The following is a 23200-nucleotide window of genomic DNA, read 5'->3' on the forward strand; positions in this document are numbered from 1 at the left end:
CACAATCAACACACAATCCATGCTATAGGAAGATCCACAAAATAGGGAGGAGGAGGTGAGGACTGAGGAAAATATCATTGTTTTTACAGCCATGAATTTGCCACATTCACTACACTGCTGTTGACTAGAGTAGTGTTTCCAATGGAAAGTTTTATTAAAGTTTTCAAACATTATATTTTATGCATTGTTTGTCAGAGAACATAGAGCAAGATGGGAGCTCACATCTATTCAGATGACACAGAGACTAAAATTGACAGAAGTGCTGCCATTGTCCTCAAGAAGATATGGACGGGTTCTGTGATGGTGTGTGTTGCCTTTTCACACAAAATAACTTCCAGAAAGCTTTCTGAAAACTTCTGTGACATAAGGGGTACAAAAAGGGATTGACAACAGAATTGCACCACTGCAGCCAGAAGGCAAAGGTGTACCAAACTGATGTGGACTGCTTCCATCTGGGATTAACGGAGAGAACAATTGTGGACAGACAGTATGGAGCCCAGCAGATGGCAAAAGCACCCAGAAGGATGGCCAGAGACCTGGCTAACTTCCTGCCCCTGAGAAGTTCCGTGTGCTCCCTTCGGTGAAGCGCAGAGGCTTCAGATTGCGAGAAGGAGCCCACTTTGCAGGCATTGCTATTCGTGTGAGTTCTTAAAGACACCAGAAGACTGCTCTTTCTTCGAGGACATTTTGAATGAAGGGATGTGGCTGATTCCTTCGATGCAGGAAGAGGTGTCCTGGAAATGCCCCCAGCTCTGGGTAAGTGTCCAGAGTCACTGGAAGAGATGGGGATGGACCCCACATGGCTGCGGCACCTATTCAGACTCCCACGCTTCCACAGGCTCCAATAAATTTGCACGTTGAAATAGGCCACTGAAATGACAGGGAGCAGGAATTCCAAGAATGTTGTAATGGCAAGTATGTACCACTCCGTAACAAAGCCAGGCTCACAGTCGTTTGTGACAGTACTGTTCTTCCAAGAATCCGAAACTAGAATCATTGGGCCATTTACCAAGAAAGCCAGTATCCAAACAGCAGCCATCTGAGCGACAATCTTCACACTGCCAGTGTGCTTAGCCCTATAGGACACCTACAATAAATCAGACAAGTTGGTTTTGTTTTAATGAGAATACATGGAGCACATGGAGCATCATGCAGGCACTCACAGCTTCCAGTGATGTGCCAGAGACACATCGATTAACACGGCGTTGCAGCTGTGCCCAGGCGAGAGGTCAATGGTGACAGAACCTGACTAAGTTGGAAACTTTAATAAATTTCCAGAGAAAACAAAAAAACTCAACGTTAAGTTTTGAACACCATAGCAAGGCCAAGGACACTAAGATAAGAAAGAAATGTTCTCAAAGCCTGGTGTGGTGGCATGAGTTTGTAATCCTGGCACATGCACAGTGAGGGCAGGAGGATCCCCGAGGCCGCCTGCCAGGAAGTCTAGCCTAAGTGGTGAGCTCCATGCCAAAGAAAGACCTGTCTCAACGGAGGTAGATGATAGCTGAAGCTGTCTCCCAGCTTCTACACACACTTGCAGGCACACTTGCACACACATGGCACCTGCTCACACATGAACACATACATATACATACATGAAGAAGGTGGATGGTACTTCTGCTCACCACATGCATGCATACACAAGTGTATGTGCAAATGTATACACAGGCAGAAAGAAAGAAAAGAGAAAGACAAGGAAAGAAAGAAGGAAAGAAGGAAGGGAAGGGAAGGGAATGAAGGAAGGAAGGAAGGAAGGAAGGAAGGAAGGAAGGAAGGAAGGAAGGAAGTTTTCCTGACTCTAACAGTTACTGAAACTGAACACACCACAGTTCTTTGCAGCCTAGAACGTGACAGGTGTTCTCTTCAATGAAACAATAATACAATCAGTGTCAAAACGCATCAGAGTGGACAGAGTGTGGGATAATGTTTCATGAATGAAGGCAATGTATCTTTGGGAATTGATATCAATAAACGCGTACAGAGAAGCATGTGTAGCACTAGCACATTCTAGGGCAAAACACACTCTGCACCACAGTCACAGTTTTCGAGAGTTGAAGGCCATGGCTTATCTGACTCCGATACTCAGGAAGAATGTAAATATACCGGGCCATTCACACAGCAATCCCGGGGTTAAGCCAGCAACAGAAAGCTCTTGCATGCCTCCCAAGAGACTGAACACAGAAAGGGTCTCAGCTATGTAGGAGAGATGCTCCAGGTTTCTGAACACTCCAGGGCACCTCTGCCTGTAAGTGTTTCTGTCTTAGCCAAAACTGACAACAGGCCATTGTAGCACGATTAATAAAAATCCACAGACAGAAAAGCAGAACAGCCAGCCACTGGCTCTTACCTCTACCTCAGTCTGAAAACGGTGATCCTGCATCCAGGAATCCTCAGAATGATATTGAAGTTAATTTAAGTCATAATAGTTAGTTAATAATAAGTCTGAGCTAATAGACCAAACAGTTTATAATTATTATAAACCTCTGTGTGTTTCTTTGGGACTGAATGGTTACGGGACCAGGCAGGACAGAGACTTCCATCTATGGGCCATGACTGCAAGTGTCGTGTGTGTGTGTGTGTGTGTGTGTGTGTGTGTGTGTGTGTGTGTGTGTTTGAGTGTTTGAGTGTTATGTGCACCTGTATATGACTTTTCTGAGGGTGACAAGGCCAGGCTTCCGCAAGGAAAGATGAAGTTAGTTTCTGTGAGTGAGGGTTACCCTCTGTGATTGTGGTGTCAAACCTGAACTCTTTAAGACTATCTTTAAATATCTAAAGGTGTGTAAAGACCAATCATTCTGAATCAGGAGTAAATATCTCCATGACGATATCAAATCCAGGGCCCTGTACATGCCAGAAAAGTCCTTGACTACTGAGCTACATCCTGGCCATTTGTGTCAAGGCAAGAGCTCACTCTTTAGCTCGGTCTGACCTTGAATTCGTCATCCAGCCCAGACTACCCTTAAACTTGAGGTTCTCCTGCTTCTGAGTCCTGCAGTGCACACTTGCCACCGAACCAAGAAGGACTTTTGGGTTGATTTGGTTTTATGTTTATGTATGTTTATGTGTATGGGTGTTCTGCCTGCACATATGTGTACCACACACATGTGTGGTGATGCCAAAGGTCAGAAGAGGGCATCTGACCCCCTAAGACCAAAGTCACATTGTTGAAGGTTGAGAGCCACAGTGTGGCTGCTGGAACCACACCAGGCTCCTCTGAAAGAGCAACAGTGCAGAAAGAGGTTTTTGTTGGTTGGTATGCTGTAGCCACCAGTCTCTCTGAAACTGTGAGACCTGTAAGACTCGCCATTCCAGGCTCGCCCATGTCCTCACTTACAGGAAGAGAGGTGCCTTTCATTCTCTCTGATTTTCTCTGTGAGTTTTCAAATTTCAGTGTACATGTTTCCTATTTCTAAGGAGAAGCAAGGTGAACCTTGGATTCAGTGCACATGCATGCCAACGGCTGTCAGCAAGAGGATGTGATGAGTAATTTTTAATGTTTTTTAACTATAAAGAAATGTGGCCGCACCATCACCAAACTGCTGGTGTTTCTGAGAGTAAGCTCAGAAGAAAGCTGGGCAAAAGAGTACTGAGCACAAGCTTCCACGCACAGCCCACTCTCTTACCTCCTCCTTCTCGTGACACTAATTAACACATCTCTTGCACTAAGTCTAATGGTTATGAAGATGGGAACAATACCCAGATGGTCATAAAACTGCATTTAGTTTTTTTTTTAATTGCTCTGTTCAGCCTTCGTAATGGCATAAAGCAATATGCTTAGAGATGCCCTCTCTCTTTCATTATGCATAAGGCTGATTGAGATAATGACCATCCGAGAGACTTGAGAAGAGGGTACCAATCTCATCATCTCTTCATCTCTGGGAGCAGTCTTGACAGATGACAGTCCAAGCATTGCTGGAGCCTAGACCCAGCTGATGAGTGACTTCTCTGAAATGAATCTAACCATCTACAAAACATGTACATTATTCAGGATACTGTTCCCTGCCCTGCCTCCTTCCCTACCCCAGTACAAGAACCAAACATTCTGTCAGTCATATTACATTTGGAAGACAGGGAGGCCCACTGGAGCATTCTGGTATTAATAATAAGATGATTTCCTGTGTTCAACTGCATTGAAGACACCTCTAGACAACATTGTGGCCATCTGTATCTGTGTTGAAGTTTCATTTTCAAGATTATGGTCTTCAAAATTTCTACTTCCCAGGTCCAGGTCCCTGTTTCCTGTCACCATGTCCTCTACTTACAGCTACCACTAACACTGCCTGAGAGTGCTCAGGAGTCGTGGATTTATCCAAACAAAGAACAAGAACCCGCTTAGCTGCCCTGCCACTGCTCACAGGTCCGTGTGTAGGCTCTGTCCTGTACCCAGCTCTGTTCCGGGAATGAGGTCCAGCCCTTATGTCTTAGCCTTCACTGCCAGAGAACTCCTTAGAACAAAACTAGGGTGAGAACACACACACACACACACACACACACACACACACACACACTGCCTCTCTGGGTATCATCTCTTTGCAACTCCATTAGCTATCTAGATAACATGCTTTCCTTTTTGTGCCCACTAACTTGAGAATAGGGTCAAAATCTTGGCCAACCAATGGAGAAAGTCCGAGGCACCTCCAGGAAAGTTTTAAGGGGTAGGCTGGCTGCAAAGATGGCCCAGGAAGAGCACTGTGCCTTCCAAGCTGAAGCCCCCCTGCTGGCCTCTTCAAGCAAGTGCACTCATAGGCACATACTACATGGATGTACAGACACATAATTAAAAAGTTTAAAAGGATTTATAAAGATTTTTAAAAATCACCTTGAAAAATTTAAAGTACAAATGAGAAATGTTCTGATTTAACATGGCTTTTAAACACTTTACTCCTAAAGCAAGATATATGCTTTTTCCAACATAGCCAACTAACTGCACAGAAGAATTCACTGAACAGTGGCTGCCTTTGTGCTGTGTGAAGCCCTCTGGTTGTGCCTTTGTACTTTTTCTCTAGTCTTTTCTGTTCTTCTCCATTCTGTGTTACTTTAATAGATAAGAAAGAAAAGAAAAACAAAAACCAACTGGTTACAACCCACTCAATCCTAGGACAAGTCCAGCCTTTGGAAACAGTGGCATTATTGGCATCTGCAGCATCAACAGAAACATCCCCAGTGTACTGACACGGAGGAGCCCACGGCAGCCAGCAGAGTCAGCTGACTGCTCTGTCCTGTCCACTTTACTCTTTTTCCTGGCCAAATTGTAGTTCAGCTAGAGACCACATTTCCAAACTCTCTTTGCAGTGAGGTGGCATTATGGGACCAAGACCCACCAACAAGATATGAACGGAAATAACAATGAATCCATACCACTTGTCTAAAAAGATAATCCCTTCCTGTGGACTTCTCTTCTAGCATAGAAACCAGAGTACCAACAGTCAAACTTTTATCAGGCAGAGGTAATGGCTAGAGTAAAGTCATCACACTATTGTCCACGAAACAAATCTGGCCCACCACTTGTTTCTATAAATAAAGTTTTATCAGCACCCAACCAATACACTGCCCTCCATACACATACCCCATAAACAATCTGGGGCTTCTGTGCTACAGCAGAGTTCAGAATATCACAAGTGCTACAAAACTGAAAATATTTACTCTTGGGCCTTGTCGGGATAATAAATGCTTGCCGCTCCCTGACCTATAGTAGGCAGGGCCACCCTGTTAATGAGGGGCTGGGAGGTCCTAGGATGACCTCCTGGAGTGGAACTTTCTATCTTTTCCAGAATATTCTGTGAGAGCAAAAGAAATTTGTCTATAAAATACTGCTTGAGCAGCAGTATTTTAGAATCTCTTTGTTCCAAAGGTTATCTTTCATCTAATCTAATTTCTTGCTGTGTTGAGAGTCCTCTCAGCACTGCCAGCACAGTATTCAGTCAACAGTACAGAACCCATGTATCTCTGGCTCTGCCTCCACTCCCCAAATATTTAGTTCTGCATCTTAGCATTTAGCAGAGTGAACCGTACAATGGTCCCTAAAGCTCTGAGATCCTAAGGTCCAGTAGTAAATAAAGTCAGAGACTGAAAATAGGGCTGGAGAGCTTGTTCAGCAGGGCGAGCACTTGTCAGGCAAGCATGAGGACCTGAGTTCAGATCTTCAGAACCCAAGCCTCCAGTGCAGCATCTGGAACATCGGCACCACCAAGGGGAGACAGGAGTCAGGCACACAAGAAAGCCCAGAAGGTCACAGGCAGGGTAGCCTGGCATACACATGGAAAAACAACATAGCAACCCTAGCTCAACAAGTGCAGGTAAGTCCAACAGTCGAGGCTGTCCTCTGACCTCTGCTCTGTGTGTGTGTGTGTGTGTGTGTGTGTGTGTGTGTGTGTGTCTGTGTGTGTACAAGGTGAAAGTAAGTCCAACAGCCGAGGCTGTCCTCTGACCTCTGCTACGTGTGTGTATACACACTCACACACATGAGCAAGCAAGAGAGAGAGAGAGAGACAGAGACACAGAGACAGAGAGACAGAGAGACAGAGAGACAGAGAGACAGAGACAGAGACAGAGAAATTTATTCTTCCCTAACACATTATATCCCAACCGCAGTTTGCCCTCCCTCCACTCCTCCCAGTCCCACCCTCCCCTCCTCTCCTTCCCCTCCCCCAGATCCACTCCTCCTCCCTTATTTTTAAGACCACGAATCACTACTCCACATTTCTGTGACTTCTTTCTCCCCTTGCCCTTTTTTCTTCTTCCTTCAGTTGCTGGGAGATTTATTTTGCTTAAGAATTTCTTCTACGCACGCCTTTAATCCCAGCACTCGGGAGGCAGAGGCAGGCGGATCTCTGTGAGTTCGAGACGAGTCTGGTCTACAAGAGCTAGCTCCAGGATAGGCTCTAAAGCTGCAGAGAAACCCTGTCGCGGGAAAAAAAAAAAAAAAAAAAAAAAAAAAAAAAAAAAAGAATTTCTTCTAAGGGCTGGAGAGATAGCTCAGTGGTTAAGAGTTTTGCCTGCTCTTCCAAAGGTCCTGAGTTCAATTCTCAGCAACCACATGGTAACTCACAACCATCTGTAATGAGGTCTGGTGCCCTCTTCTGGCTAGCTGTATACATAATAAATAAATAAATATTTTTAAAAAAAATTTCTTCTAAGTCACCCAGTAGGCTCCAGAGAAAGCTAAGTTCAGCTTTCTCATCAAGCATCCTGCTGTGTTTACTATCTTCTGTGCTCAAACTGATTTGCTCACCCACTCATTCTTGGAATCTTTCTAGTTGCCCAGAAACTTCTATCTTGAGGAAAATATCTGGCTCTCAACTTGTCCGTGAGGATGAACCCACCGACATCCAAGCTACTGAACACTCAATCTGGTACTTCTCACAGTTAACCATGAATTTTCTTTGGTCCCTTCCCTCCCATTTCAAACACCCATAGGAGAGTTAGCAAGTTCACACAGAATAGAAGCCAGTGAGGACTCTAGGCCAGATATCAAAAGAATGAAGAGTTTCAAATTTGTTTAGATCCCTTGGATTCATCCCCAGCATTTCCAATATATGATATATGCATGGCGTAGGGACCCAGAATTCACAATGATATAATCTTCTATGGAAAGTGAGTTAGCATTTTGACTTACAGCGTTTGAAACTGACTGGTATCGATCGTAGCTAATGAGGACAATATTGTAGACAGATGCTGTACACAAAAGATAGTCAATAATGAGCCAAAACGTGCAGATTTCACTTCCAAAATTCCAGGTAAACACTGTGTGAGGGATGTACAGAGGGATGGAGATCGCACCTGCACAGGGAGGAAATGAATTAAAAAACAATGTTGGACCAGCAAGATGGCTAAGTCACTAAAGGTACTTGCCACCAATCTTGACAAATCCCAAAGCCAAATGATACAAGGAGAGCCCTAAATCCTGCAAGTTGTGCTCAAACCTACTCTTGAATAAAATGACATACTGTGGCATGAACAAACACACACACACACACACACACACACACACCCCACTCAATAAATATATAATCAATTTTTAATTAAAAACAGTTCACATCACTGACTACAAAAAAGCTATATTCTCCTGTATCTGCCACAGAATGACATGCCTGAACTAGCTGAAAATAGCTTATCACTAAAATTCCATAACTGTCCTTTAAAAATGTTTATGGAAAACATTGGTCTTCAGCATGGGAGGATGGCAAGGCCTGGAGATTTTTAGGAGATAGAGCTTAGTGCGAGGTTTTTAAGTCAAAGGCGTGGAACAGAGTTCTGCCAGGCTTCCCACCCTTCCTGGTTCTAGGTGTAAGCGCTCACTCACACACCCGTTGCCATCCGCCACCATTGGGAGCCAAAGCAATAGGCCACCCAAATCTGAATTTGAACTCCCAAACTGTGATCTAATATTTTTCCTCCTAAGTTCTTTGCCTCGGATATTATTTTGTAGCAATGCTGTGCCAACAAAGCTATAAGTAAAAACGTTAATTTTTGCCCCCATGCACTCTTTAGCTCACAAACAGCTACTGTGAGGGCTCCTATGACTCCCAGGTAAAGTACATGTTCTAATCATACTTCCATCAAAAGTCACCTGTGTGTATGTGTGACCCAACCCAAACATGGTGGCTCACCCCTCCCACAGCACACACAGCCCATATTTTCCACCCCTTCCTCCTTGCCGACATTGTTCTTCCTCTTCCTCTCTCTGTGCTGGGGATCAAGTCTCTCCTCCTGGCCTCCTCTTCACTATGGAACTGCATGTATTTCTGTTACTCTTCCTGCAAATCTAAACACCCACTTCCTCCAAGGCCTCTGGAGGCTCCTGGGCTGAGGTGATCCCTCTGCCACTTACACTCTCAGCAACTTTGTCACTGTTTTAAAGGGTTTTGTACGTGTTAATTACACACACTAAAGAGTTTCATTGTGACATTATCATGCATGAAAATAATGTTTTCTTATAGTGTTATCTTCCCCATCCATCCTCTCCCCCAATCAATCCCCTTTCTCCTCTCTCTCTCTCTCTCTCTCTCTCTCTCTCTCTCTCTCCCTCTCTCTCATCTCTGTGTGTGTATGTCTCTCTTGCTGTCTTTTGTGCATGTGTGTGCACATGCAATTGCACATGCACGAGTGTACATATGAATGCACATGGATGCAGGTTCACGCACCTAGGCAGGGGCACATGTGGAGACCATAAGATAATGTCAGAATATCTTTCTCAATTACTTCTCAACCTTAATTTTTGAGATAGGATCTCTGGTTGAACCTGGGGATCACTGCTCAACCCAGACTGGCTGGGGAACAAGTCCATTGGAATCCTCTAGCATTTGCTTCCCAATGTAGCATTGGTGTGGCAGGCAAGCACTGCTACGCCCAGTGTTTACATGAATCCTGGGACGTGAAATCAGGTCTGCTGAGCATGCACTGCACCCCAAATCATCTCTCCAGCCCTTACGTGTGATTAACTTTGCCGTTTTCTCTTTTCTCTATACTACTTGTATTCGGCTTGATATCATGGTCATCATTTCATTTGTCTTTCCTGGAGATTAAAACCCTGTCACAGACCAATGTTGTTTGTGTTCTTTATGTCTACGTTGGCCGCACAATGTTTGTGCTCCTTATGTCTACGTTGGCCGTGCAATGTTTGTGCTCCTCACGTCTACGTTGGCTGCACAATGTCTTGTGCATTCAACTTAATAACAGCTGATGTGTGTCGGTGACCACATGTTGGATTTCACGTATCATCTCACAAAAAAAGAAAGAAATTAAATGAAACAAACATGATCTCATTTAAACATGCATACAGAAAATAAACTACCCTCTAACTGCACCCCTACAGAAACTCAGTGAGTTAGGAAGCAGGCAGATTTACCAATTAAAGAGCCTATTGCGACGGCACAGATGCAATCTTAGCATTTGGGAGGTGGAGCCAGGAGTGTTATGGAGAGTTTGAAGTTAGCCTGGAGTAAAAGGAGACCCTGTCTCAAAAAATAAACAAAAACAGTTAAAGAAACTAATAACTGAGAAAAGAGACACAAAGCAAGATCCGGTCAGCTGGTAGGCTCCAAAGGAAGCCATCAAGATCGAAACTCCTTGACAATGACCAAACAGCAAGTCAGCCATGGGGACTGTGCCCAGCGCTGACATGGCTGGCCAGGGAATGACTATGCTGGACTGCCAGCTCTTTGGGGTCACATCAGACAGGTATCACTACTTGCTGGGGACGCGATCTTTTCTGTGGTTGAAGCCTGATTCTGTTGTGTGTCTGCATATTTTATTGAGCCCTGGCAGACCTGGTACTGCTCTATGTGAGAAGTAAATTCGCTCATCATGAAGAACAATAGTAAGGCGGGGAACAGAAGAGCAAAGGCGAGCAGAAGGAAACAAGCCCTGGTCTCTCTCCACAGGGCAGGCCGCCAGGCTGTAGCAGGATGGCAGAACTTGGTGTTTGTGCCTGCATTTGCATCCAGATGGGAGACAGGACCACATGCAGGAAGAACTGGGTGGTCAGTGCTTTTACAATACTAGAGATAGACCCACATGTAGACAAGTGCTCTACCATTGACCTACTTCACTAGAGATAGACCCACATGTAGACAAGTGCTCTACCATTGACCTGTATTCCCTGAACCACTCTGACTGTCATTTTGAGACAGAGCCTAGACAAAATTGCCAAAGCTGGCCTTGACCTCACTCTATAGCGAAAGCAGACTGAGATCTTGGGAGTCCTTGTAGAGCAGTGCCCCAGTAGCTGGGATTACAGGCATCACCAACTGTCTTCCATTCCCACGTGTAGTTCAAATAACATGCTGGCTTTATGTTTCAGCTATGGGGGATGTGGTTTTATGTGGGGTGTGGTTTATTGAGACAGGATTTCACTATCTAGGCCAGGCTGCCTTCAAATTCACTGTGTGGCTTGGGCTGTCCTAGAACCTGTGATACTCCTGCCTTAGCCTTCCTCCCAGCCTGGGGCTGAGATCACTGGCATACACTGCCAACCTCGGCTCCGTACTTTCATCTCTACACTGAAATCCCCCCTCATCCCCTCCCTGGCCCTCTCCCCCACTCTCATCTCGCTATATTTTTCTTGTCACCTCTAAAACGCTACACAGTTTTACTTATTTATGCCGTGTATTGTGTCTCCCTGGTCTCACGCCTGGCAGAAAAAGATGTGCCCTGAGGGCAAGAAGTTTTGCCTGTCTGTTAGCTTTGACTCCGGTAACTGTCACAGAGTGAACTGAGGACAGCGGGCAAGGCCAGTTTCCCTTAAAACTGACACCAACCTGGCACTGCCCTTCTTCAGCAACAGCAGGCAAGCGGTGAGAGGAACTACTGGCCGCATGGATCCTGGGGATTCATCTCTTAAGACAGGGAGTGCACAGGGTGCTGGGGACTGTGTACTCAATCCGCTCCCTGCCTTACATGCAGACATTTTAAGACTGGGAGCAGCTGTAGAGAGATGGAACCTCTAAAGGAAACACTAAGGGTAAATGCCATAGGGTGGGACCCTGATTCAGTAGACCCATATCCACACAAAAGGGGACAACAGAGAATTTGCCTCTCTTCCCACGCATCCCTAGAGGGCAAGATGAAGAGAAAAGCAGCTGGGAAGCAAAACTTCACCAGGAACCAAATTTGCTAGAAACTTGACCTGAGGCATCTCTGCCTATAGGCGTGAGTGAACACAAGCTCCCAAGGCTTAAGCTTCCAGCCAGTGGGGTTTGTTTTGTTTTGCTTTTTGTTTTTGTTTTTAATGAGCTAGGGTTTTTCTGTAGCTTTGGAGCCTGACCCGGAACTCACTCTGTAGACTAGGCTGTCCTTGAACTCACAGAGATCCACCTGCCTCTACCTCACACATTTTTTTTTTTGATATAGAGTTTCACTATATAGCCCTAGCTGGCCTTGAATTTTGAATTCTGCCTGCCTCTGCCTCCCCAAAGCTGGGATTAAAGGCGTAGTCTACCACTCCCAGTGTGTAGGCACACATTTTGAAAAGAAATAAAACTCCTGCTTGGTCTGCTCACGACATCACGCAGCAGAAAGAAGCTGTTTTTTGCCAACCCACGTGAGGGTGAAAGGGACCGCATCCACAGGGCCACTTCTCAGAAGCAGGCCACAGCTCCTGGCTATGGTACTCAAACCCCAAATGGAGATACCTCCTTGTTGTTTCCCTTGGACCAGACACAGAGAAACTCATTCTTATCTGAAACCATCTTGGTTTGAAAGTTCACAGTTCAAGGTGCTCTTATCTCTTGGCCTCACCCTTCCCTAAACCAGAGTTACCAGCTCCTCACCCACTCTGGGACAAAGTGCATCACGTCTCTTTAAAGCTAAGTGTTACCTAAGGTCCTATGGTTCTGTGCAGGAGGAAGACAGTGGTAACGTGGGTTTTATAGGAGACCATTGTCTGTGCCTATACACACTCATAAATTCACACGTGTAAGGTGAGCACGGAGAATGGTGTAAAAGGATCTGTGTCTAGCTGAAATATTAGCTGGAGAGACAAAATGGAAGAGAGAAAGTGGGAAGATTGTGGATTTAAAATCTCACACACTAGCCCGAGGCCCTTCACTGTCAGGAGAAAGCAGGAATGCTAGATTGATTAGTTCCCGTCATCTGTGGCCTGTCGTTTCTATTCTTGGTAAGCTCCATTCCACACTGGCAATACGATCTGAAGGGCCTCACCATACGAAGTCCAACTTCAGCCCTTGCTTCCTCCATCCAACCATTTGAAAGCAGCCACCCTGCTGTGCACACTCAGGAAAATACACACTATGATTGTGGATTGTGCCATGGTTGGGTCTTGGAATTCTCTCCCCCGTCTCTATTTCTAGAAATCCTATCTGAATCTCAGGGTTGCGCTTGGAATGCCACCATCCTGTGACCAAGTGTGCACCCATCTGTCCCCTCATGTCCACAGCACTCTGTGCATCTCCCAGTGCTCCACACTCCGACAGTCCTCTGTCACTGAAGAAAGAGACGAACTCACTCTTCTGTGGATTCTCTGATTACTTAACAGCATGTGAGTGACCAACTATGTTAGCATGTACTGTGTATGATACAGATACTGGTGAACTCAGTTTGAGTGGAAACATCTGTCAAGGAGTCAAGGAGAAAGGACTACCATTTGTTACAACACAGTGTTTGGGCATCCTCTTTGGAGTTTCATCCCCCGAGTTGGACTTTAATATAAACACAAGCTTCATACAGCTATGCAGAAAAATAGTGTGGCCATCCCAAGAGAAAGTGTCCCGGCCCCTCTAAGACACATCAGTTCTCTAAAGCACTGTGGTCACCTGTGAGGAGCTTTGTGAAAGGAGCCAACACGCCTCATCAGTCCAGCAAGTTGTGCTCCCAGAAATGGTAACCACAGGAAGTAAAACGAAGTTTTAAAACAATGTTTTAAAGAAAGATGAATCTGATGTCTGTGAACCCTTGCAATCGCTGCTGCAATGGTTCCCTGTTGCATGCAGAGTAGCTGCCGGCTGGGTGTGTACGATTCTGCGCTACACAGTGCACTGAGAGCTGCTCCACAGTTCATCCCACTTCCTGGTCATGCTGGCTCCCAGCAGACATGTGACTCCTCCTTAGGAAAATATGTGTATTAGTCTAAACATGTTAGAAAATAGTTCTGAGAACAAGCTAACGGTGACACTAAATAATTCTAGAACTATTCTGGACTCATTTAGTCTATAAAAAATTAAACTGTTTTCAGAGCAAACTTCCCCTACTAGCCATGTGCACAGAATTCCCTTTAAAGTAGCATAACCACCCTCTGCTGCCTTCTAACAGTTTAGTTTTTCTTCTTAGCCCCTTCCGACCCGTACAGTCCATGAAATAACAAGACCTTAAGGTTTCAGAAATGAATGAGAGCCTGAAAAGACTATTCAAAATAAAAACACGTAACTTACCCACGAAGAAGTCTGAAATAGCCAAATTAAGTAAAAAATAATTACTTCGATGTCTAAGGTTCTTGTCCACCACAAAGGCTAAAATGACCACAGCATTGCCCAACATTATAGCAAAAGCAAGCAGGGACATGAAAAGGGCCAAGGAGACTTTTGCAGTCAGTGTCAAGCTGCCAGAGCTGTTAGCTTTCAGCGTCATGTCGAATGATGGTCAGCACGGCGAATCCACCTGGCTAGGCAGTTCTAACAAGCCTGCTTCCCAGGCAGGGACCTCCACATATATAGAGTCTCCCACTCAAAACAACACCTTCGAATAGAATGATGATTTCACACGACTTCCTGATTATTGATAACGATCAACTTGTGGCTGCAATTTCCCTTTAACTGACACTGAAAATGTGTTTCCACAAAAATAACAAAATGTTTCGTCTTAAGAAATGCAATGGGTTCATTCATTTCATCTATTTCCCAGGGAGAGAGCAATATTATATAGCATCTATAAAACATGATTTATACATCTTATGAGCCATAAGCTGGGGTTGAGGAAAATTGAATATAGGTGTGTGTGTGTGTGTGTGTGTGTGTGTGTGTGTGTGTATCCAGCTGAAAATTTTCTTCTGGCCACAGAGTAAAGGGGGGCAGAGGACAGTCCTCCCTGGCAGATAGCATTAAGTAGATGCTTGCAGAAGTCTTCAGAGCTGGTCAGAAAAGGGAAATAAAGTCAAAATCTAACAATCCTTCTGGATCAAAGGAATGGAGCTGAGAGCTGAGAGAACCAAAGGGTGATATGAACTTCAGAGAAGCCCAGAAAAGCTCCAAGGATCCTCCCTCTTCCATCTTCACCTGAGTGCTGGGCAGGAGAATATAGAGGGAACTTCTGTAGGCAGCAACAAGAATGACTAGAGAAAACAGGAAAGGATGGTACCCAGTGCTTCCAGGAGGCTGGATACTGGGTCGGCTCCCCTCAGCCCGATGCAAACACTAAAGCACTGCACACTACACTCATAAAGGCCGAATCAGCCGCACACTAATATTTCTTTGGTTTTGAGCAACAACTCCTAAGACCAAAACCCTTGAGAAGCAGATTGTTTTCAAATAAGTTCAACGCAACTCTGAACACAGTTCAAGAATACATGGAGGTGGCTTCTGTAAATTATCCCAATCACCAAGGAAGCTGAGGCAGAAGGATTGGTGTGAGGAGGCCTTATCAGGCTACTTTCTGAGTTCCAGGCTAACCTGCACTACAAAGTGATGAGGTATCTCAAGAATAGAAGAAAAGAGTATTTATAGACCATAAAATAATTCCAAACCAAAGAGGTAATTACAAATAATATCAGGCACTTCAAGAAACAAGCTAAGAAACCTGTAATAAAGGAACAAATCAGTTCCCAAAACCACTGAACACTGCACAGTTATTAAACTAAAGAGACAGGACACCATAGTATTTATTATATCTGTGTTCTATTCTTGGAGGAACTATGTAAAACTATAAAGATGAGTGGAAGAGAAAGCTAGAATGCCTCAACTGGAAGATCAGATATTGATCTTAATGGAGTATCAGATATCACAGAGGAAACTATTAATTAAATGCATGGATAGAAGATTTCTATAGAAAATTAGGAGATCAGCGCTAGGCTACAGGATAGCTTTGTCTCAGTAGAGTCCCTATGGAAAGAAAGGAAGAAGAGGGAACATGCTTGAAAAATGAATGGCTAAAACATCCAAAGACTGGTGAAAGCTTGGGAAACAGAGAAAGAAACCTACACAAGGCTGGGGAGACACAACAGACAGGCAGGGCTTGCCTTGCAAGCATGAGGACTTGAGTTTGCTTCTCTGAACACGTTTTAAAAACTAAACATGGTAGAACTGCGGCAGGTAGGCCACTGGACTCAGCAGCCAGTCAGGCAGCCTTGGGGAGCTCCAGGCCAGTAAGAGACACTGTGTATAAACTAAGGTTGATAACTCCTGAGGAATGATGTCTGAGGTCAGCCTGTGCTCTCTACACACACATAACACCCCCATATGTATGTGCACACATACACATATGAACATGCACTTAAACATACTCACAAAAATAAACTACACAAGGCCCATCATACAAAATTGTGAAAAAAACAAAAGCACAAACAGAGCAGTGCTAACATCAAGTGAGGCAGTACCCACCCGGAGTCCCAGAACTTAAGAGGTAAAAGCAGGAAGATCAGTCTAGAACTTAAGGTGATTGCTACAACACAGAAAGCTTGAGATCAGCCGGGGTTACATGAGATGCTGTCTCAAAACAAAACAGAAACGGTGATTTAAAAAGAGAAAATCCAAATAGTAGGTGGTAGTAGGACATATAACATATAAAGATGTGAATGCCAGCAGGTTGCTTGCTGGAAGCAACATATGGAAGAATTCATGAGTAGTTGCAACATCTTGCAAAGGCTAAAGGGGAAAAGAAACTGTCAAGTAAAATAAAACCTTAATATATTGTATGATAAAATTTTTCAATGTGTACTATTTCCAACTTAGTTGCAAAAACTCCAAACCAGTTGATGGGTTAAATCATCTGTTCCATGCACCTTGCCAAGAGCATGATCATGAAAATATTTGATTGAGTCATAGAAGGCATTATCCTTTCTCTGTATGTGTCCAAGATGGCACCTGTCATTGGGAATGAGTCTAAAGGAAGTCCTACACTATCTTGCCTTCCACACAGTGACTTAACCAAAGGGATCTCGGGAAGGAATGGCTTGGATGACAATGGCAACCGGAGATGGATTCATGGAACTGAAATAGTGAGATAAGGACAGTTCCTGAATGACTGTGACCAAGGGGGAGTCTAGGGTGACAATACCTTAAAAGAACCCACACCAAAAGAGGGACATTTTCTCTCCGTTTAGATCCCAGTGGCTCTTGAATGCAAAACATCATTTTCTAAAACCTCTTCCTGTGGAAAAGCATGAAGGAAGCATTATAGCAGCCAACTCAAGAAAACAGCCATGCTGCCAAATGTGGTCTATAACCTCGAGAGAGACAAGCGGAGGGCAACTCTGGCTGTAGCTCTGTGGACAGCACTCATGCAGCTCTGTTTGGGGGTCGCACTTCCTGAAACTGTTCTGTTATTGAAGACCTGAGTTGGAAACCAAACCCTAGAAACCCATATCCACTTGTAGCTGTGAACACTAATGAAGAGAGAACTGAATCAATTCTAGATGCCAGAACTCATTGTGAGGGTAAAATCAAGAAAAAGATTGGGATAAAATAGTAAAAGTTCATTCTCTGCAGGTTCTCTCTGTCAGCTTGATGGGTAGAAGAACATCTCTTCACTCTGTTCCTGAGCGTAAAAAGCCACAACGAGATAGAGGGATGATTTGGATCATTTAGATAATGAACAAAGAAAAATAGATTGGGGAGTCACATTCCCGATAGTGGAAAGTCAGAAGTCCTATGTGGGTGACTGTGGAAAACACTGTGGCACAGTCTCATCAGATCACACCTGAACCAACATCCATTTGGCTGAGACTACTACATGTGACACTATGAGACGCAATTGCTCATTTTAGGTCATTCCATTTTGAATTCCCACATATACTCATTCTTTTCCCCGGCCTCTCCTCTTCTGCAGACGAGTAATGTTTCCTCTTTCCCCTTCCACAGTCCATTTGGAGGTTTTGTGTCATGTCATAAAAGGTGTGAATATGTACAGCTGCCATCCAGTCAAGCCCTGTCCTTTGACAAAAGAACAAAACAAAAAGAGAAATTAGTACTCAACACCAACAAGTAGGCTGGTCCTACAAACTTTAATGTTCTACCTGAGATATAATATCCTTGGGAGAATCCAGAGCTGGGCTTGGAACTTACTTCCAAAGGGAAAATGTTATTTATAGGGAGAAAAAAAACCTCAAAGACTTCCAGTCCAAATGGAAAACAAGATGGTAGTGGAAAAGATAAGACAGCACTGTCCTCATTTGCTTCCTGTTGCTCTGATAAAATAGGGACCCAAGCCATTGTGGGCTAGAAAAGAGATCCAGATTATAGGACACAACATGAAGAGAAGCTAAAACCCTGGCTGCAGACACTGAAAAGCCATATGAGAACCACTACAGCAGAAGCTTCCTAAAATACATATGTATATTAAAGGAATCAATGGAGTCACCATATAATGGGAGACTAATATCCAACCTAGACTCCAAGGAAACAGTGTCTCTCAAACACAACAGGACTAATGCACATGTGAACTCACAGAGACTGTGACAGCATGCACAAGATCTGCACAAGAGCAAACCAGACAAAAGCCAGCACTAGGAGGGGAAGTGTACACAGAGCCCCACCCTTAACCTGCTGTGGGACAATGATCTGTACCCTGTCACTTGTATTTTTTTACTTGTATTATTTTTAATAAAATGTTGATTGGCCAGTAGCCAGACAGGAAGTATAGGTGGAACAGCAGTGACCAGGCAGGAAGTAGAGGCATGGCAATGAGAATTATGAGAAGAGGAAAGTTTCAGTCTGTAGTCATCACCCAGGCAGAGAGGAAGCCAGACACAGAGTAAGCAAGATATGACTTTCTCGCTAAAAAAGGTACCAAGTCACGTGGCTAACACAGACAAGAATAATGGGCTAATATAAAATGTAAGAAAGAGTTAATAAGAAGCCTGACCTAATAAGCCAATTAGTTTATAATTAATATAGACCTCTGTGTGATTTCTTTGGGACTTATCAACTGCAGGACTGGGAGGGGGAGGGGACAACAGAAACCTCAGTCAGCATTAACCAAGATAGTATTTTAAGTGGCCTACTGGAAAATGGAAAATCAGCTTTCTACAGTGGGGTGTATCAACCACCCTCCAGGGCAGGCCCATGCCCTGGAGTAGCTGGTCAATGCAAAAGGACTCCTGGCTTTTGGTGAGTGTCTATTGTTTTGTCTGGGGGTATTTTTTGTCTTATTGTTTTTCCTTTTTAGTTTGTCTACATTGGCTTTCAGTTTTGATTTTTGTTGTTTTTCCTTTTAGAGATTTTTTGTTTGTTTATTGTTTTTGAGAAAGAGAGATAATAGGAGAATGGGAAATGGGTAGGGAGAGAGCTTGGAAGGATTTGGTAGATTTATGGTAAGAAAAAAATCAAAATATAATTAGGAGAAAATCGTTTTTGGTTTCTTGAGACAGTATTTCTTTGTGTAGTCCTGGCTATTCTGGAATTCACTCTGTAGACCAGGCTGGCCTCAAACTCAGAGATCCATCTGCCTCTGCCTCCTGAGTGCTGGGATTAAAGGCGTGTGTCACCACCTCCATGAAAAAAGTTTAATAAAGTTTTTTTTTTTTTTGGATTCTGCCTCTCATCTCTGCATTGGAATGGTTAGCATATAGACATGATGAATTCTGGCTTTTACATGGTGGGGTGGATCCCAGGTTATCAGGCTTGCAGAGCAAGTGCTTTGGCCTGCTGAGCCAAGTCCCCGGCTCTTTGGGTGCATTTTGAACAGTACTAGAAGTCTTCCAATGTGAAATAAACGACGAGGCTTTGTGACACATGTCTCATGAGAAAACCCTAGAAACTGTGTTCCACTAATTCTCTGTTGATTTGATTATAAGAGACATTTTAAAATCCTGAGACTATAGATATGAGGTCCTGTCTCTTATGGAGTATAGCGTGAATTTTAATTGGTCTTAATAATAAAAACCTGGAGTCAGATATTTGGAGGTGAGATCTGAAAATCAGAGAAACAGAGAAGCCAACCATTAGTTCTTATCTCTATGAAATCTCTGTGAAATCCTACAAGTCCTCAGGCTGAATGACTGTCTGTCTCCTCCCACCTATGTCCTCTCCCCTCCCACCTATGTCCTCTCCCCCAGCCTTCTGCCTCTACCTCCCTAGTAAAGGCATGTGATCCCAAGTGCTGAGATCAAAGGTATGAACTCTGTTTCTCTTTGAGACTGGATCAATCTAATGTACCTCAGGGTAGCCTTGAACTCAGAGAAAGATCTGTCTGCCTCTACCTCCTGAGTGCTGGGATTAAAAGTGTGGCCTCTAGGGCTAGCTAGTGTGGCTAGCTCTGCACTCTGATCTTCAGGAAAGCTTTATTAGTTAAAGCACAAACAAAATATCATCACATTGGAGCCTGTAGTTTTATAAGAAAAAAAAAGATTATAAGGGTTAGAGAGTCAGCTCAACAGTTAAAAGCATTTGTTGCTTTTGCAGAGGTCCAGAGTTCAGTTACAGTACCTACTAGGTAGATTAAAAAACCACTGTAATTTCAACTCCAGGAGATCCAGTGCCCACCTCTTCCTCTTGGACACCCAAATGCATGTATGCACATAGATGTGTATATATATATATATGTGTGTGTGTGTATGTGTGTGTGTGTGTGTGTGTGTGTGTGTGGGGGGTATGGGTGTGTGTGGGTGGGTGGGTGGGTGGGTGTGGGTGGGTGTATACATATACATAAACTCTTTTATTGTTTTTAAACAATAAATAAAATCTTTAAAAAGAGTTTACTTAGATGGACAAAAGGATGACTGTAATTTCATTGGATTTTTTTAAAATTATATGTGTTTGAGTGTTTTGCCTGCATGTGTGTATATACACCGTGTGTATCACAGGTGCCTCTGGATACCAGAAGAGGATATTGGATGCCCAGGAAGTAGAGTAACAATGATTGTGAGCCACCATGTGGGTGCTGAGAACCAAACACAAACCCTCTGCAAGGGTAGCCAGTGCGTTTAACCATGAGCCATCCCTTCAGCTCCACATCTTTTATTTCCTATGCACCAAAGTACTACATGATACTACCCATGTAGTACAGAAATCAGGAGTGAGCGGAATACTGTAGGAACTGATAAAGCAGACCATAGTCATGAGCCATTGGTCAAAAACATTCTTAGAGTAATGCAGGGCACCTTCACCACAGTCTCCTCATGGAAGATGAGTGTCTGCAAGAAGACTTCGTGCAGAAAAGAATGAGTGCTCAATCACTCAACAGCAAAGGGTACTACAAGCCGCACAGACAAAAGAATACAAAGCTTAGCCGGGCGGTGGTGGCACACGCCTTTAATCCCAGCACTCGGGAGGCAGAGGCAGGCGGATCTCTGTGAGTTCGAGACCAGCCTGGTCTACAAGAGCTAGTTCCAGGACAGGCTCTAAAAAAGCTGCAGAGAAACCTTGTCTCGAAAAACCAAAAAAAAAAAAAAAAAAAAAATACAAAGCTAGAGCTGCTTTGTGCTAGGATCATTGGATACATACCAACTTGTTTCCGTTACTACAGATGTTAGATTGGGTCCATGTTGGACTTCTCTGTGGGTATGTGGGGCTGTAAGCAAGCAACTGCTGTCAAACCAAGAACATTCTATGGTCAGTCTTTAAGGGGTGGTAGTCGCTGATATTTGGTCATGAATGAACTAGTTCTTACCCCTTTGAAGCAAAAGCTGTGTTGTATGGCAATGGAATATAGATTGAAATCAGTAAAGGCAGAAGACACCTTCAACAGAGACCAGGCACAAGAATTCAATTGTTCAACTCTGGTAAGGGCATGTACACAGGCCTTTAATTCTCCCCAACCAGGGACAATCACACGAGCCTGGATGTCCAGGGTATGTGCTCGTATGTGCACATATATGCAGGTATGTATACATGTGTGTGGAGGGGGTATAAGCCAGAGATCAATGTTGGGCATCTTCCTCAGTTTCTCTGTACCTTGTTTTTTGAGACACAGTCTCTCGCTGAACCTGGAGGTCACCCATTCAACTAGACTAACTGGCCAGCAACCTCCAGGACCTTCTTATCTCCACCCGCGTCCTGTCTGTTTAAAGTGGGTTAATGGAGCTCAGTTTCTCATACTCAATGTGGAAAAGCCTTTACTGGGCTGTCTCCAAAGCCAGTGTCCTGGGTGCTGACTGAGCATCAGCCTAGAGTGTGCACCTGGTTGAGTTTATCAGTCTTCAGTCTTCAGCTTCTACAGAGATGAAATTATCTCTTTTTGTTGTTGTTGTTGTTTAGTTTTGTTTGGTTTTTCGAGACAGGGTTTCTCTGTAGCTTTGGAGCCTGTCCTGGAACTAGCTCTTGTAGACCTGGAACTCACAGAGACCCAGATGCCTCTGCCTCCCGAGTGCTGGGATTAAAGGCGTGCGCCACCACACCAGCAACCAGGACCCCACTAGAAATCCCATTGCCAGCAGAGATTAAAAGGATCTTTAACCAGGCAAACTATTCTGAGAGTTTAAAGGTTACTTCCTAAATTCTGGCCTAGGGTTTGCTGTAATCATTCGTTGCTTTTTTCCTTTCTCCAGTCTCCGGAACTGCACAAGTACGGAGCTAGGTTCAGGAGAAGAGCAGCACCTGGCTAGCGAGCAGACTGGCGTGTGCTGGGCCCTGCTACAAGACGGACTGTGGCTCTTCCCAATCTCCCTCTGTGGGAGGAGGCTGCTAGTTAGTTCCCTGCTACTCAGCCCCAAAGTAATCACACAGAAACTTAATACAGTGATTTAATTAGTACATTAAATCACTGCTCGGCCCATTAGTTGTAGCTTCTTATTGGCTAACTCTTACATATTAATTTAACCCACCTCCATTAATCTGTGTATCGCCATGAGGTAGTGGCCTACCAGCAAGTTTCAGCATGTCTGTCTCCGGCAGCTCCTCCTAATTCTGCCTTCTTCTTTCCAGCCTTCAGTTTAGTTTTTTCCACCTAAGTTCTGCCCTGCTATAGGTCCAAAGCAGTCCTTTATTAACCAATGGTATTCATAATAGCATACAGAGGGTAATCCCACCTCATCCCTCCCATCTGGTGGTTTGAAAACTCTCTGCTGGGTTGAGGGCCACAAGACAAAGGGAGTAGTACCAGTACTATTTGCTTTATAAAACCCTAGTATTGTTAAACAACAAAGAAGTCTCAGTAACTGTAGTCTTGAAAGCTAAAACTTCATTCAGGAGCAGAAATTATGTTGGAGATCCAAAGCAGCTCAGAGGAAAAGAGATGCAAGTTCAAACTGAAAAAGAAAATAAAAGAGAGCATGCAAGATGGTTCAGCGGTAGAGGTGCTTGCTGTCAAGACTTGGAGCCTGCATTCAATATCCTTCTATTAAAAAGTTATCTAAAAGCATGCAAATGAGCATGCACTGTCCACAAAGCAAACAACTAATTACAGCCTGGGTGGACCTCACAGTGGCCCTGTAGATCTTATCTATGAGACTGCAGGCTTGTGAACCTTATCTTACAGGACAAAGTTACAGTGTTTATCAGTCTTCCTTTCCTTCCCCTTTCACACTAAACATTTTCTTTAGAGGCTGAAATTAAGAAATTATATGAACCAGCTGCTATACTGTCTCTTAACAAGGCAT

At 44.1% G+C, this 23200-nt stretch overlaps 1 protein-coding gene across 1 annotated transcript; it reads right to left on the reverse strand.

The window, feature by feature from the left end:
- Positions 1 to 274: 274 nt before the first annotated feature.
- Positions 275 to 14082, reverse strand: Hrh4 (histamine receptor H4). The gene is made up of 3 exons (XM_038331436.1): positions 13887 to 14082; positions 7616 to 7779; positions 275 to 1087 (listed from the first exon to the last, which is right to left on the reverse strand). The coding sequence occupies exons 1-3, from the start codon at positions 14080 to 14082 to the stop codon at positions 275 to 277; spliced, it is 1173 nt and encodes a 390-aa protein (XP_038187364.1).
- Positions 14083 to 23200: the final 9118 nt, after the last annotated feature.

Source organism: Arvicola amphibius, chromosome 5 (assembly GCF_903992535.2).
Source record: "Arvicola amphibius chromosome 5, mArvAmp1.2, whole genome shotgun sequence".
NCBI lineage: Eukaryota > Metazoa > Chordata > Mammalia > Rodentia > Cricetidae > Arvicola > Arvicola amphibius.